Source organism: Agaricus bisporus (assembly GCF_000300575.1).
Source record: "Agaricus bisporus var. bisporus H97 unplaced genomic scaffold AGABI2scaffold_8, whole genome shotgun sequence".
In the NCBI taxonomy this organism is placed as follows: domain Eukaryota; kingdom Fungi; phylum Basidiomycota; class Agaricomycetes; order Agaricales; family Agaricaceae; genus Agaricus; species Agaricus bisporus.
This window is the reverse complement of record NW_006267371.1, coordinates 921,010-935,267: the sequence shown is the minus strand read 5'-3', so window position 1 is coordinate 935,267 and position 14,258 is coordinate 921,010. Positions and strand designations below refer to the sequence as shown.

The following is a 14,258-nucleotide window of genomic DNA, read 5'->3' as shown; positions in this document are numbered from 1 at the left end:
TCCACTAACCTATGCTCAACGCTTCCGCGACCACCTTCCGTGTCAAACACCTCCGCTATCCCTTACTGACACTCTCCAGATTCTCAGCTCGGCATTTAGTCAAGTGGTACTCAAACTTCGATTAGTGACATACTTGTGATTTCCTCATGCCTAAGTTCAACCGCACCATAAGGCTCATCACACACGGCCCCCGGAGATTTCCACTGACCTCATCGATCCCACGTTGCAAACTCTGCTAACGCGACCACCGCTTTTCTTATAGGGTACCCGTGGTGTCAATCCCTGTCTAGAATAAACACGAAGGTTGATGCTTGATGCTCGGGCATGACCCTGAACGGGTGTCATCGTCGATCTCCTGGTGCCTTCCTCGCGCTAACCATAAAAAGTAAAGCAATAGCACGCATAAGCATTCCTAAACTATTCCTGTTTACAACTCTATTTAAACGGGAATGAACCAGTCAGATCACCGAATATGCAAACAGACAGAAGGAGAATGGAACCTGGATAGCTGCCAACCATTATTGGCACGTCACGACCAGCGCGGGTGGCATTTATCATTTTAGACGTAGCTCAAAAATAACGGTTCCAAGGGACGGATTGAAGCGGACATTCGCCGTTGCTCTTCCATATAGATTCCTGCCAAAGTGATTAGACTCGTCGCTGCCGTTTGTATTCCATCAAGGTAACTGCGCACCCGCAATCACGTCCCACAAGCTCCAGATGCCGAAAAACGATAGGCGGAGACAATAATGACACATCGGTAATGAGCGAGTATTGCCAAAACAACACAGACGTGGAAAATCTGGTGTGACGCGAAGAAGTAGTCAAATCTTCCCGGTGCAAATCGCTCGGGGATTCGATTTGCACTTGTTGATGGCGAGCGACGGAGGGTAACAAAAACGGGAGAGAGAAACAATTGACGTTAATGAATGTTCATGAAACGGTACGATTTCGACCCCGACACACGACACACGACACGGAAACGCAAGTAACATTCTTGTCGGAAACGGGATCGCAATCAAATATGGAAGAGAAGTGACTTACTATAGTAATGCGCCTATGATATACAGTGCACCCATGACCAAGAGCCATCCTAAGCCCATATTGATCACCAGTTCATGAAGGCCAAGCGAGGCGATGAGGTGCGAGACAGGCACCACCGCAGAGACTCCAAGAGCAATGAATACAGCCGTACGAGCTCCTCGATGAGTAGGTTTGGAATATTCTGGACTGAGCACAATGTATGCGGCACCTAGGGCGGTGATAAACGCCAAACATGACGCTGAATTTTCAATTCCCAATGCAGTCAAGACTTACCGAGGCCTCCCAAAAAGATGATGGTCAAATACAAATATTTGTGAAAATTGTCACAGAAAAAGCCATAGTATATAGCGGGAACAAACGATCCTACGATGAGGATAATTATCCCAGAATAATCGTAAGCATGGCAACGGGAGGCAACCTTAATTATATGTGAGAAGTTCAGAAAAAGCGGATGAATGCAAACTTTCATACCTTTTCCGAATGGCACCCAAAGGCATGGAACGAGGCGCTTAAAGAAAGGCATGCGATGGCAGAGATTAGGAATGTGAGAAACACTGCGGAGTCAACCCAGGTCGAAACCGGCGCGAAGGGCTTGATGTGGTTCCCGTAGAAAGTAGTACAAAGATACGCGACTAGTATTGCAGCCCAAAGGTGACTGTGGATATTAACTGCGAAAGTCGAAAAAGGCATTAAACGTGTGGGAACTAAACCAAGCATGAAACTCTTTACTTGTCTCGTTATGCAAATCTACAGAGGCAAGCGGGACTGCATTCAGTACAAGTGGGGCTGGTGGCACGAAAAAGGCTCATACACGCATATACAGATTCTATGCAGGCCATCCAATTGTGTCGTACCCTTGATTCAAATCAGCGTGACTGGTGAACGCGTTTCGGCCCATTGCGGTGGAACATACCGTCGATATCCACCAACAATGTACTCGTTATCCTTCTGCCATTCTTCCAGCTCGTTCCAGGTAATAAGACAGGGTAGGGAAGATCGTACGCGCTCGTCCGAGTTCACCAACGCTGAAGCAGATTTGGAGCCATCAGGGCTATTTCGGTATCGAATTGAATATGAGTCTGCGTCAGACATGTACTTGTCGGAATTTGGTATTTGGAAGAGGGTATATTGCTATCGAAAAGGCGTTCCGTTGTCCTGCGGGGAGTGGTAGAAGCTTGTGAGTTGGATCAGAGTATATACTGATGCCATCAAACCCGTTCTACTCGAAATCACCTGATTCTGCGCAAAGTGTACTCTGTTGGTTGTCGCACCCGCACTCCATCCCCTCAATGCACTGTCGCCTCTTCCCCACGCTGTTTGCTGAGACACAGTCATGTCACCTCATGGCCTTATGCGCTGGGTGCGCTATTTGAAGCTTCTATCTGACGAATATTACATTACTTTTCAATTGCGATGACCCAATGCCGCACAATACATTAGTTCTCTTCCTTGTGGTTTAATGTTTAATCAAGGGCAAATAACCTTTTCTAGATTTAAACATGGATGAAATCTTCGACTTCGAATATATATGCAATGTGCCTAGATATGATCATAGAACACGTTCAACGGTTCATCACACCACAGGGACTCAACTAATCCCGGGGAACCCCAATCCTAAATGCCTCGTTTCCGAACGCAACGTGAACAAATTTATACCCAGAAGAACGCGACTTTGATATATCAATAAAACTGAGATCGATGAACCGACCTCGACGCTTCAAGCTTCAAGACTGAGAGGGGAGAAATATATGATAGTATAGGAGAGGGGACAACGAGAAGAAGCACGAAATAAAGCAGAACGAGGCGAGACCACATTCTAGAACCAGACCGTCCGAAGGCCGAAAATCCTGAAAACTGGGGTATTAAAGTTCGATCCTTTTCTATCTAGAACACAAGAGTATTCATACGGTAGAGAAACAACTTAAAGTGTAGAATGGCGACTACCATCGACAATGTATAAGCTGATCCTCTATTTCGAAAATACCTGAGTGGAAATAATACTACGGGCGACTCACCACTTCGCACGACGCTTCAAAATGGACTCTGACATGAGTTTGATGAGGCTGGTGACGGCGGAAAGATATACTAATGATCGGCTTGTTGGACGTGACCGATCTACCATCTTTCAGACACCTGTTGTTTTTCTAGGCGGTGCCTGCGGTCATTCAGATATTCACGGGTTACTCCCAGACCGAATATTCTCAATGCTGATTCTCTCCCCGAACCCATTGCCCAAAGTTCCTTCCGGGGTGACGAGAAAGACTGCTCTAGAAGGTGGACCCAACGTTCTTTCTTACGCTAGCCAAGCCTCTGGTTGGGCTCTGGAACTCGGGGCGCTCGGAAACTGCGTAAAAATTAGCCGAAGACAGGTTGAATCACACTCATACAATGCTTACCTTTCTGCGATTTTGCCTTTCTTCTACTATACTTGGCCTGAGTACTGATATTCCTCTCCTCTTCTCCCAATACTTCTCCGCTACCGCTACGATTAATCAATAAATTCGACAGCCTGATAGGCACAACGGCACTCGGGGACATATGCAATGAGGCCGACAGCGCGTTCAACTTGAACGTAATTTATCAATCGCCAGTTCCTTCAGCCGGTAATCGAGGGACCAATTATTTTTAAACAACCGGCCGATTGGTTGAACATGTATGAGTCATGCCATGGCTTACAAGCCTTACCAGGGGATATATGAGAGTAGCCACAAAAGCTCTGAGTGCTACGTTCAACACAATACATACTTATCGGGCGCGTCTATTTACCTCATCTACGCGTGCATCAGCGCCACCAAACAAGTCGCGATCCCGTATACGGACACTTGGAGAGATATGATATGTGATTGATTTCCTTAATAATGATCAACATCTGGGGCCAATTAAGGGTCGTGCCCGCTTGGCTTAGGGGTAAAGCGTGCCACTCGTATTAATCATACGTAATGGTAAGATCAGTCGTTCGAATCGGCTAGTGGGCAACCACAATTTTTCAAGTTTTTTTCTTCATGAACACCATTCTAGACCTCACCGCGGGCCCTGGGGCTTACTATCTGGAATAATTACACTAAATACAATAATAAACCGTGCAAGTTTTGTGAAAAAAGAAGGAAAAACGAACAACACAAAAAACAAAAAAATCGAGAATACACATTGAAGTTTGGACTGATGTCATGTCAGGTCATGAGATGAATACTTTCCGCAGTTCCGAGAATGTACATGTTGTTCCCGTCCGAGGACAGGTGACAAAATTGTTGTTCTTCGCCGCCATGTCTTGCATAGCCTATTCCAATACATCATTTAATAGGTCTCCGTCAAACACGGGACGAAACATACCTCAAGCGAATACACGTTCCCATTTGGAAACGCCATTGGCATGTTGTCTCCATCCATGACCTTTCCAGTAATTCTGCATACAATGGTAGAATTGAAATGATGGCTGAAAGGCACCTCTTCCGCGAGTTTGCCCAGTCCAAGTGGCTGTGATTCTGACGAGAAGGATGCAGGCGTGACGACTGATGTCGAGCCTGACATCGGTGATGAGATCGCCATCGTCGTCGATGTCGCGGAGTTGGATTGGGCAACATCATGGTTAAACTCTGTTGAAGCGCTGGTCATGACGACGTCTGATTCTTTACCATTTGCAGCCCTTAAGGCGGCCGACTCGCCATCACACACGGGGCAATCGACATTTTTGGTTTGGATATCGTAACATGCTGGTAATTTGAGCGACGCTAGACCTGCATATAGCGCGAGGTGGAGTAAAGGTTCATTCGGTATGGTATTGAGGTCATAGATAGCAAGACGGAAGGACCGAACAAGGTTCGACCACCGGTTAGAGTCGTATAGGCGCTAGGAAAGACCCGAGCGTTGGCAACACTGTTCTGGCGTGGAGAAGAGACAGTACAAACTTTGTAAGGGCCACACGTTGTTGTAGGCAAGAAAGCGAAGAGTGCTGAAGCATGTTTAATTTCTTCGAAATGCGTTCCCTGCCACGGGACTAGGTGTTTCTTCGCGTAGGCAATAGCTTCCTCGCTCCTTCTCTGGCGTGCTAATTCTATGAATTCCTGTAGCCGCAGCTCAAATTCAAGAGTGCTCTATGCCCCAAAATTTCAGTCACGCATACGACAAGCCAAGGCCTCGGGGAGTTTTACTGACCTTGATTTTCCGCAATGCTGACTTATTTTCGCTGCACCATGCCAAAGCTTCGGTGCAACTGTGTCGGGCAAGTGCGTCTTCAATGCGTTTGATGTCTGAGAATAAGTCAATATCTACCAGCGTCTGTCAAAAGTGGGGTCTCAGTCAGCATGCAAACGACAGTAAAGCGCAGTTCATACTTCAATGTCTTTGTCTCGTGCTATCCGTTTCGCCGTACGCTCTTTTCCGTTTCTGAGCGTCCAATCAACAAGCCACCGATCCAAACGGGTATCAGCCCATCTGGAAAACTCTGGTTCGGCCGTACTTTGAATAGATTCAATCGTAGCCAAGTGATTGAGTCGTTCACGCATGACGTCTAATGTAGGTTTGCCCGCATTCTCATTCAAATCTGAGAGCTGGCGTTTCGAGTCGCAGTTATGAATGGACGCGCGCGAGGTAATGAGTGAATAAGCAAGGCATGGCAAAGTGAATAGGCGCACCTTGCGTTTCAAGGACTCCACCCGGCCTATCATGCTGTCGATGGACTTGAGTGCTTCCTCGTCATTCAACGTCCCAGCTCGAGCTCGATTAACAAGATCATTGGACGCATTCTGGAGCGGGCCAAAGTCCTTCTCCACGTTTCGCTGGGATGTACGGAAGATCCTGCGGTAGTTTTCGTAAGGGACCTATATCAAGACGAATAGAAATGCACGGTCTGAGCAGGGTGGAGCTGACGGAGTGTAAATGAACACGTACACGGACGAAAGGCTGCTCTAGAAGAAGTATACCGTCAGTGTTAAGCTTGTTATTGGCCATTACCGCGACGAATCAGGATCTAGGAATTTCGACAACTAGATATAAAACGGTATGGGATGAAGGGAAGAAGGAGGAAGATCAGTCCAGCAGCCGCATTCGGACACCCGGGCCGCGGACCGCGTTCTCCCGTTTGTCAAGCAGCGAAAGACCTCCGAGTCACTTTTAATTACAGAATACCTCCGAGCCCTGATAGTGACTCCGTCTTCATTTGATAGTCGGTCGAGTTGTCTTTAAACGTTCCTTTGACACTTCCTTCTAAGTTAAATCGAGAATCGATATATAAGTAGTAATCCTTCACATAGAACGCCCAGGACGTAGTCCGCGAGGTGCGGAGAGCCATCAAATCAGACCATTGACAAAGTGGAGTACTTATGATAATGTTAGCTGCGATTTCAGAAACCGTGGGCTGCTCCAATAATGTCCGTCGAAACAGAGTCGGTGGAGTAAGTGTTACTGTCGAAGATCCTTATACCTCGTCAGAGGAGGACATCGCTGAATTACATAGTATCGACAAGACACTTCATTTCCACTGTTGTTAGCCATCTGCGAGTGGGTGGGGTAGCCTCCGCTTCCCTGATTGTTTGGACACAAAAAAAGCGTGAAGCTCGAGGTTTGATAACCTCGCGTCCAGGAAGACGGTGTCTGATAGTACAATGTTATATGGATATTCTTCCCGTGTTCTACGTTGGTGTGATAAAATAACTAGTGCATCGTTCTTTATACACTACCTCCCGACACCACCAGTAGCACCATGAACTGCACCTTCAACAACGCCAACAACAACATCAACACCATCTTTAACAACACTACTGACATCCCTCATAGATTTCGCCATGACTCCCGTTGGAGTCGAATTCGACATTGAAGAAGAATCAAAAATGTGTGGGGTGGGCTGAGGAAGTGGTGGAATCAAAATTTCACCTATGCCCAATGGTGTTGGTGAAGATAACGGTGAAAAAGGAGGGGATGATGAAGGAATAAATGTATGGGATGTGCATATTGATTTCGATGTGGTTGGTAGAAAGTGCTTTGGAGAGGATGGGGGCGAAGAAGGGCGAGTAAAGAGGTTCAAAGTGTACATTGACGGAGTTATCGGTGATGGTGCGATAGGATTATTCGATTCCGTGGTATCTGTTTGCTTGTGTAAATCATCGAAATTTCTTCGAGCGCAATGTAACCGTGCGAGGATCTATAGAGAATTATGTTTGAGTTCGATTTATAAACATGTCGTATGTAGTTGGGTTTACCTGTTCATATAATCTAATTTCACCATCTAAATGTTCTTTCGCCATTCTCTCGAAATCTTCTACCTTCTGAGTATGATATTCATCCATTTCGGCCATGGTGGTATTAAGAACAGTTTCGCAACGAGATGCGAGTTGTTCTGCTTTCGCCTTGGTACGGTTTAAACAACTGGATACTTCAATGATGACTATCAGGGACGAACCTTATCATCACTTGTATCGGTCAATGCATCTTTATACCTTAATAATGTTGCATCATGCATCGAAATGACATCCTGGTACATTAGATCTGGATGGGCCATAGATTTAAGCGATTCGTGCGTTGCGAATTGTGTTCGTCGGGCCTGGTCATAACTATAAGCTAAAAATATATTTGTAACCAGAGAGACTTACATGGTCGTCGTAAAGATCAGCGATAAAATGTAATGCTTCGGAAAACTTCTTAAACCCCTTGGTTAAATTGACGCATTCTGAGTTATGTAGTGAGATTTTTCCTTCTTTAATGGATGAGGAAAGAGGCATGTATGTACCTTTACAATTTTCACGCCAACACCAGGCTCCATCTTTATTCACCACGCCTCGTCCTGAATAATCATTCCGCTCGCTTTCATCCTCTTCCTCGTCCCTTTGTAACCCCCTATCCTCCCGAGGACGAGTAATCATTCCCAATAAAGCATACCCGAACCCTCTCTCCGTTCTAGCTATATCCAATCTTGTTTCTCTCACTTTAGTAAACATACTACGCAAACCCTGGACACTGCGAGATACAGCGCTGATATGCGTAGAGAAGGTTGATGAAGCAATGGAAGCATCTTCGAAATCAATGTTAAATGCCGGATGGTAGATTTCGGAGTAAAATGGGAAGCGTGATTTAGAGATGTTTGTATATTGAGGTAAAAGCTTCCGCCATTCCTGTATAAACATGTATAAGTCAGAAAGTATGAGTGTAGAAATCAAAGACACCTATGCGCACAAAGTCATTGTCACAGCTCAAAAAGAATGTAACAATATCCGCGTATCGAGCAATTGGATGACGAACGATCTTGTTTATATATCGTTCGAGATCGCCTCGACGAGCTTCAACGAAATCATCATTGAAACGACCAGAGTATTGTTTTTCCGGCAGGGGAGGGAGCGCGATTCCGGGTAATCGGCGACATAGTGTCGTATGCAAAATGACGAACTGGGAAAATCGACGCTGTACAGTTATTCTCTGTACAGATTCCGGTTGCATATCAAGACCATCTTCTTCTCCTTCTGCGTGACTGGTGTGCGGGTCTAGACGAGTTAGGGAACGAGGAATAAAATCCGAATGCAGACGATTGTGATGGGAAGAAGGAGGAGGGTCGTAAGGGTCTAAAGGGTTGAATAATGAGGTTATGTTGTAGACAGTATACGCGCCTGAAAGGACAGAAGATCGTTTGGAAGGAGAGTGAACAAGGATTTTAAAGGGTGGTATTTTAGATTTCCATACAGGACCTGTATCGATGTAATGTTTATCCGCTTCAGACGGATGTTTAGAGGACGAATTGCTCGAAGGGGTAAAATCATCGCTTTCATCCACGTTGGTATTGCTGCGGGAGTGGGTTGGTGTAGCGGTAGACTCGGAGTTTGTGCCATTGAGGATCCAATCTTCGGCACCACTCGTGACAAAAGACGAGAATCTGTTTAGAGATTTCCCGCCCAGGAGGTTTTGTCTAAACCAATCACCGGTGTTCTGTGGTTCGATTATTGGAAGGGAAGAGTGACTGTGTTTTGGAGATGGACGGGGAGTGATGTTATCGGTCTCCGGACAAGAAACAAAATCTGAAGTAAACTGATGCCGTTAAGTCAAGAATTCGAGGTACATATGCAACAAATGGCCTACCGTATAATAGGTACGTGGCAACAAGCCAACACGACTTTCTTCATTTAGTGCTCTGACCAGGCTCCAACCATCTGGGAGCGTTTCCCGAATGACTTCGAGATCATCCCCGGCCTCGACGGTTAATTCCCTAAATTCTGGCTTGCCCTCAAATGCATACAATGCACGCGCCTGTTTGATATGTTGTTGTTCCTCATCGTACAAGCCATCGAGTGCCTCTGTCCAGGCCGTTGAAGAGTTGATCCCAGCGTCGAAGTCGTTGTCCATGGTGAGCTGTCCAAATTAGGAATGTAGCTGCCTTAAGTTACTTAGCGTGGGAAACAAATTCATTGATGGTAAGTATGTTTTCAAGAGTGTCGCCGTTTTGTAAACCTTGGACGCTCGACTGGTGCCAAAAATTGTCGGCGCGTAGGTATGCGTACCAGTCGCAGGGTCTCCAGGCAGCTTGGATGGCCTTTCGTTGTCCACGGAAATATTGAGCGCCTCAGCATTCTCATTCTACGGTTCTCGATTCCCACATTTCTAATGCTCGCACTCGCACTCGCATTCGTATTTGCACCTTGCAATGCTGCAACTGTCTCTCACTTCCCTGTCCCCGCTCTTTCTCCAACTAGTAAACACCTGTCATCTCGGTTGACTCAAGTCTCTTGGCGAAACGCAATCTCTCCTTCTGTTATGGTCACTTACAGGTACTAGCGACGTACTAGTAAATGCTCCACGAGCATGCTATAATGCAAAATCTTCTTTCTGGCTCCCGTATGACCTCACAGCTACGACTTTTTGAAATCACCACCTTTTCAGACAATCCAAAGGCAAGAGCATCCCAGTCCTAGTCTTTGTCACGGAATCTTGTGAATTCATGGGCTGTCATGCTTTTACACATCTATCTTTGTAACTTCCTGGAGCTCCCACTTCGACAATGGATCCCACTCCGCCACGATCCTTCCAGGCCAATTCAGAAACTTGAAAGGATATCCTAGCACAAAGGAGGCATCGTCTGTAAAGTCGTATAAGCGTCGGGTTGTTCCTCCAGACTAGTCTTTATTATCTTCATAAAATCTTCTGAGGCATCAGTATGCATCTAGCGTGGTGTGTCAAATACTTTCCTAAAACTCAATAGGTCGCAAAATCTCACAAAATGATTACCCCCTGGAATGAGAGTGAATTTCACTTGGCGCAGATCGGTATCTTCTCCTTTACGACTGAGCTCGACTCGTTTGGTGGAAAAGATATCCCATGGCAGAACGCAATACCAGCATGTTGCAGAACCACAGAGATACTCGATACGAAGATCGGGGAGCACCTTCGGTTTGCCCAGAAATATTTCATTGGACATTTTTGTCAACCACGATTGAGAAACGTCGTTCAGCCTTAGATCAGAAAACAAAGATTTGTATGTCAGGAGCAGCCAAGGACCGAATATATAAGGTGGCGCACATTACCAGACTGTCTGACCTTAGACCCGAATTTGATAACCATCGTTCAATTTCTGCGTCAGTCCAGGTAGAGATGGAAGGTATCCGACCAGAATTTCCGTGTTGGTCCAACTTTGTAAGCGTTCCATCCCACGGCGAGGGGTGGTTGAAATAACTGGTGATCCACAGGCGGAAGTTTTCCATCCCATCCTTTGCTCTTAAAGGATCATACATATTTTCCTCTCCTGACCTCCGGACACCAAGAGCGACGGTAGGTGGTTCTAGAAATGCAAGTCGGTCAGTTGTCTAACGCGTACCAAAAAAGAAAGACCGACTTTCCTATGAAGATATACGTGGTGAGATAAGGTTCGAGATCGTCGTACACCTTTTCATCTACCAACTCATTCTCGCAAAGCGCACACATTGCAAAGCTATTACCAAGTGACCACCCCGCAAGACAGATGCCTCCCCTTGAGCGGTCCATTGCGGGTTTGCAAACGGGTGTGTTTTTCAAGATATGGTGCAAGAACTGCAGATAAAGTGCACCAGCCCGGTTGAAGAACAATTCTGGGTTCTCAGTGGCGAGTACCATCTCTTCATCGGTATAGCGGCTGGACCCGGGATAATCTCTCCTCATCACTATAATGAGACGAATATTATACTGATGGGTGAATGGTAAGAGACGTTCAATACTATCTGGACACAAATTTGGTCAATGAATGCATAGAAGAGGATGAGAAATTCTTACAAGCGTTGAAGAGAAACCCATGAACCCAGACTATGGTCACGAAATCATTCGAGTCTGGCACTGACCCGGAATCGAGGTACGCCATTTCGACTCCATCAGAAATTTTAGCGACGCTAAGTTCAGGTACGGGCATGTTGGGAGGGGGCAACTATGCAGAACAACTTCTATTCGAGTATTTATCTCTGTCTCCTCGCTACTGGAGCGAGGCCGATCGGCTGGATATCGCGGTCCAACCGGGATTTTTTAAACTATAGATCGTCGCCCACCGCAAGATGTGTTACCATGCTGTCTTCGTATGAAATATGGAGTAATGATTGGCCCCCTGGTAGGGTAGAACATTTGCCACAGCGCAAGCTTCGCTTCGACATCTATTGGCATGATCATGGCTTCTCATCGCTTTACTTTGCAGAGATACTATCAGCATTTTCGTCTCTGCATTGCTGTTGTCCCTTAGCTCAATTGTTACGCAAAAGAACACGGAGGATCGAATACTCCGCGTCCTTTTGCAACTGATAACAACTGTAATCGACGCCCTCTACATTTTACATCTTGAAATATCTACTTCGCTATCCGCATCAAGCTTCTTCTAATACTCCCCTTGACGACCTGTCTGTTCAACGTCACTCAAGATCTCCCCTTTCTGCCATCATCTAACTTCTCTTCAGTGTCAAGGATACCAATATCCTTGGACGGGGGGAGATACTGAGTCACTGCTAGTCGTTCATATTGGCGACTTTCATCCCGTCGGCCCATAATAGCTTCATTTTGTATCAAGATGAAATCATTTCCCGACCTAGCAAGTTTGCTGAAGGAGCAATGATATTCGCCAGCAAAAACGTAAAACCGATCTATTAGACGAGTGGCGAACTTTATCTGAAGTTTTCGCATCACAGCATGAAGAAATGCATGATCCCAATGTTACTCAAAATCACTCGAAGGGATGTATCCGTTTCGAGGGCTAGTTCCTTAGCTAGCCAAATTCGATGTCCATGCCTTTAGAGAATAAATCGACACGGGCATGTCCGGGCATACAATGCATCAAGTTGAGCCATGTGCATGGGGTGTCGCCGATATACTTGATGACCGCATCCACATAGGCAAACAGCCCACCGGAAGCATTGACGACTTTCCAAAATCCTGTTCCTCGGGCCACTTCGACTGTGGATTAAATGACTCTGATGCTGCATTGACCTCTGTTAATTCGTAACGAAGGACCCGTTCAACGTCTTCAAGAGCCTCGTCGGAATCAACCATGATTTTTTCCTTTTCAAACGCAGACGTGACTTTAGTTTTTGGAAAGGAAGGACGTGATGCGTTGGTCGGGCGACTGGAATGAGCCATACAAGGGTACGCAATGCAGAAGTCAGAGATGAGGCGGAGGAAATCTTGCTGTGTGCGGGCCGTTGCATTCATCAAGACCATCAAATATGATCAAGGCGCGACCGGCAGAATTTAAATCGAGGTAGTGGATGAAGAGTTCAGTGATGAACTCGTTGAACTGTATTGATATCGACGATTCAACGAGGGACGGATCACGTTCGATCTCACGCGTGATGAATTGACAATAGGATTTGGATTTGACCGCGAGCCGATACGAAAGTGTTATGATGGCTTTGGTCCCATCTACAGAAAAGAGAACCGAAGAGTGCAAAAGCACTGAAATGGGAGAACCGGTAACATCCTGCATGATAGCTGACTTTCCAACTCCGGCTGCATCGACTACCGAGAGCATCTTTTTCACACCATCGCAATTACGAAGGGAATCTAGGCACCGTTGTATAATGGCCAAACGTGTTCCGAAATGACTTCGCGGGGGTGGATCGCGAGCAGAAGAATCATATGTTGCGCCAGGTATCGTCTTTTTTATATATAGAAACTCTGCCAAATCACTGGCAGAGGGTGAAAATTAGCGGAAGCAAAAAAGTATGAAGTAGGACTACTTACATTGATTTCAGGTGATGCTGATATATTTGACTGGGAAAGATGTGGTCAATATAAGCAGAGGTGGGGACATTTAGGAGTTGGTGGATAAAATTGCCGGTCAAAGAAAGATCGTGGGCTTGATGGAAGATGCCTTGCATCTGGTATTGTTGCGGTGGTGAATACTGATCTGAAGTTACTAGGAATGATTCAGTATCTTCATTCCCATATCCATGATGGAAACACAGGTAACCCACTTCTAGTTGGTCAGGATCAAAAGATTTCGTAAAGTCGCCATGAGTGAATATGAAGTATGTTGCGGCCTAGGGAATGGCAACTGAATACTGGTGGGAGGTTGTTGAGCGTGGCGGTTGACGCTGGCCATTTGTGACGGGTTTGATTGAACAACACTAGTCGGTGCGTGTGACCACGACGCGCCAGCCAGCTGGTCGCTCGGCGCTTCGCCAACGGAAAGTCTTCATCGGATTGGGAGGATCAGTTGGATTCACTGCCGCTGATAGGGCGAGAAATGCAAGTGGCCACATGCAGTCTAGAGAGGATGAGAAGTGTGCACTAGCCTAAAGAGCTAGATCAGGGTAATGAACGGCGACTGTAGCACCGTGAGCATCGGCCGGCAGAGAACTCGAGCGTGAACGATGAAAAAAAGGTAGAAACCGGAGACAGTGGGAAAACACGACGGCATCGAGTAACGTTGGCGGGGATAAAGAAAAGACCGTCCCCGGCGTCCAGTTCAAGGCTGTGGTGGTGTCCGCATGATGATAGGCTTTTGCGCCGGTGGATGAAGGAACGATGATCCGAGTGTACGCGACGCTTATTCCAGGAATCGATGGATCATATGTTCCTCGTCATTTCCTCTATTCGTATACAGTCGAGAAATCTGGTGGATCCTCAGTCCAAGATGCAGTGATGGAATTAATGAGGCCGCGACGCTCGTTTAAAGCGGTTGATGATTGTGGCAAGTAAATCTTTCGAGCCTTATTTGACAAGGATGAGGCTGACCCGAAGATGGCCCTGGGCGTGGGAACATTTCGAGTGTGGTTGGATTCCGGGCTTTG

At 46.4% G+C, this 14,258-nt stretch overlaps 7 protein-coding genes and 1 non-coding gene across 8 annotated transcripts; 1 reads left to right on the top strand and 7 right to left on the bottom strand.

Annotated features, from left to right (window-relative positions):
- Positions 1-387: 387 nt before the first annotated feature.
- AGABI2DRAFT_194161 (hypothetical protein) lies at positions 388-2,223 on the bottom strand. Its single transcript, XM_006463228.1, has 9 exons — positions 1,958-2,223; positions 1,856-1,899; positions 1,774-1,791; positions 1,516-1,712; positions 1,318-1,462; positions 1,045-1,252; positions 695-866; positions 501-636; positions 388-435 (listed from the first exon to the last, which is right to left on the bottom strand). Exons 1-7 carry the CDS (start codon positions 2,134-2,136, stop codon positions 701-703), a joined length of 957 nt encoding a protein of 318 aa, XP_006463291.1. The 5' UTR covers positions 2,137-2,223; the 3' UTR covers positions 388-435; positions 501-636; positions 695-700.
- Positions 2,224-3,311: 1,088 nt separating this feature from the next.
- Positions 3,312-3,582, bottom strand: AGABI2DRAFT_120110 (hypothetical protein; the record flags this gene model as incomplete). The annotated part of the gene is made up of 2 exons (XM_006463227.1): positions 3,312-3,388; positions 3,441-3,582. 2 exons carry the CDS (start codon positions 3,580-3,582, stop codon positions 3,312-3,314), a joined length of 219 nt encoding a protein of 72 aa, XP_006463290.1.
- A 352-nt stretch (positions 3,583-3,934) lies between these two features.
- AGABI2DRAFT_t85 lies at positions 3,935-4,019 on the top strand. Its single transcript has one exon. It is a non-coding gene; the product is annotated as a tRNA-Thr (tRNA).
- Positions 4,020-4,179: 160 nt separating this feature from the next.
- On the bottom strand, positions 4,180-6,047 carry AGABI2DRAFT_207985 (hypothetical protein). The gene is made up of 7 exons (XM_006463226.1): positions 5,932-6,047; positions 5,676-5,861; positions 5,376-5,591; positions 5,197-5,319; positions 4,950-5,135; positions 4,375-4,890; positions 4,180-4,321 (listed from the first exon to the last, which is right to left on the bottom strand). Exons 1-7 carry the CDS (start codon positions 5,989-5,991, stop codon positions 4,220-4,222), a joined length of 1,389 nt encoding a protein of 462 aa, XP_006463289.1. The 5' UTR covers positions 5,992-6,047; the 3' UTR covers positions 4,180-4,219.
- A 668-nt stretch (positions 6,048-6,715) lies between these two features.
- Positions 6,716-9,366, bottom strand: AGABI2DRAFT_207981 (hypothetical protein; the record flags this gene model as incomplete). The annotated part of the gene is made up of 8 exons (XM_006463225.1): positions 6,716-7,180; positions 7,239-7,375; positions 7,435-7,579; positions 7,629-7,705; positions 7,766-8,147; positions 8,209-8,492; positions 8,556-9,051; positions 9,103-9,366. The coding sequence occupies 8 exons, from the start codon at positions 9,364-9,366 to the stop codon at positions 6,716-6,718; spliced, it is 2,250 nt and encodes a 749-aa protein (XP_006463288.1).
- Positions 9,367-9,937: 571 nt separating this feature from the next.
- Positions 9,938-11,399, bottom strand: AGABI2DRAFT_194160 (hypothetical protein). Its single transcript, XM_006463224.1, has 5 exons — positions 11,263-11,399; positions 10,854-11,210; positions 10,537-10,795; positions 10,235-10,469; positions 9,938-10,180 (listed from the first exon to the last, which is right to left on the bottom strand). Exons 1-5 carry the CDS (start codon positions 11,393-11,395, stop codon positions 10,076-10,078), a joined length of 1,089 nt encoding a protein of 362 aa, XP_006463287.1. The 5' UTR covers positions 11,396-11,399; the 3' UTR covers positions 9,938-10,075.
- A 901-nt stretch (positions 11,400-12,300) lies between these two features.
- AGABI2DRAFT_120106 (hypothetical protein) lies at positions 12,301-12,603 on the bottom strand (the record flags this gene model as incomplete). The annotated part of the gene is made up of 1 exon (XM_006463223.1): positions 12,301-12,603. The coding sequence occupies one exon, from the start codon at positions 12,601-12,603 to the stop codon at positions 12,301-12,303; it is 303 nt and encodes a 100-aa protein (XP_006463286.1).
- Positions 12,604-12,622: 19 nt separating this feature from the next.
- Positions 12,623-13,083, bottom strand: AGABI2DRAFT_194159 (hypothetical protein). Its single transcript, XM_006463222.1, has one exon. It carries the CDS (start codon positions 12,992-12,994, stop codon positions 12,626-12,628), a length of 369 nt encoding a protein of 122 aa, XP_006463285.1. The 5' UTR covers positions 12,995-13,083; the 3' UTR covers positions 12,623-12,625.
- Between the last annotated feature and the right edge of the window lie 1,175 nt (positions 13,084-14,258).

Bases quoted from the DNA above. Each gene is read 5' to 3' on its own strand.
- AGABI2DRAFT_194160 (XM_006463224.1), bottom strand. From the start codon at position 11,395: ATGCCCGTACCTGAACTTAGCGTCGCTAAAATTTCTGATGGAGTCGAA. The intron at 10,796-10,853 runs GAAAGTCGGTCT...TTGCATTTCTAG, and splicing joins CACCACGTATATCTTCATAG to AACCACCTACCGTCGCTCTT. The intron at 10,470-10,536 runs GTGCGCCACCTT...TTCTGATCTAAG, and splicing joins AGGTCAGACAGTCTGGTAAT to GCTGAACGACGTTTCTCAAT.
- AGABI2DRAFT_194161 (XM_006463228.1), bottom strand. From the start codon at position 2,136: ATGTCTGACGCAGACTCATATTCAATTCGATACCGAAATAGCCCTGAT. The intron at 1,900-1,957 runs GTATGTTCCACC...ATTTGAATCAAG, and splicing joins ATTGTTGGTGGATATCGACG to GGTACGACACAATTGGATGG. The intron at 867-1,044 runs GTAAGTCACTTC...GCCATCAACAAG, and splicing joins ATCATAGGCGCATTACTATA to TGCAAATCGAATCCCCGAGC.
- AGABI2DRAFT_194159 (XM_006463222.1), bottom strand. From the start codon at position 12,994: ATGCTCTCGGTAGTCGATGCAGCCGGAGTTGGAAAGTCAGCTATCATG.
- AGABI2DRAFT_207985 (XM_006463226.1), bottom strand. From the start codon at position 5,991: ATGGCCAATAACAAGCTTAACACTGACGGTATACTTCTTCTAGAGCAG. The intron at 5,320-5,375 runs GTATGAACTGCG...CACTTTTGACAG, and splicing joins CACGAGACAAAGACATTGAA to ACGCTGGTAGATATTGACTT. The intron at 4,322-4,374 runs GTATGTTTCGTC...GTATTGGAATAG, and splicing joins GGAACGTGTATTCGCTTGAG to GCTATGCAAGACATGGCGGC.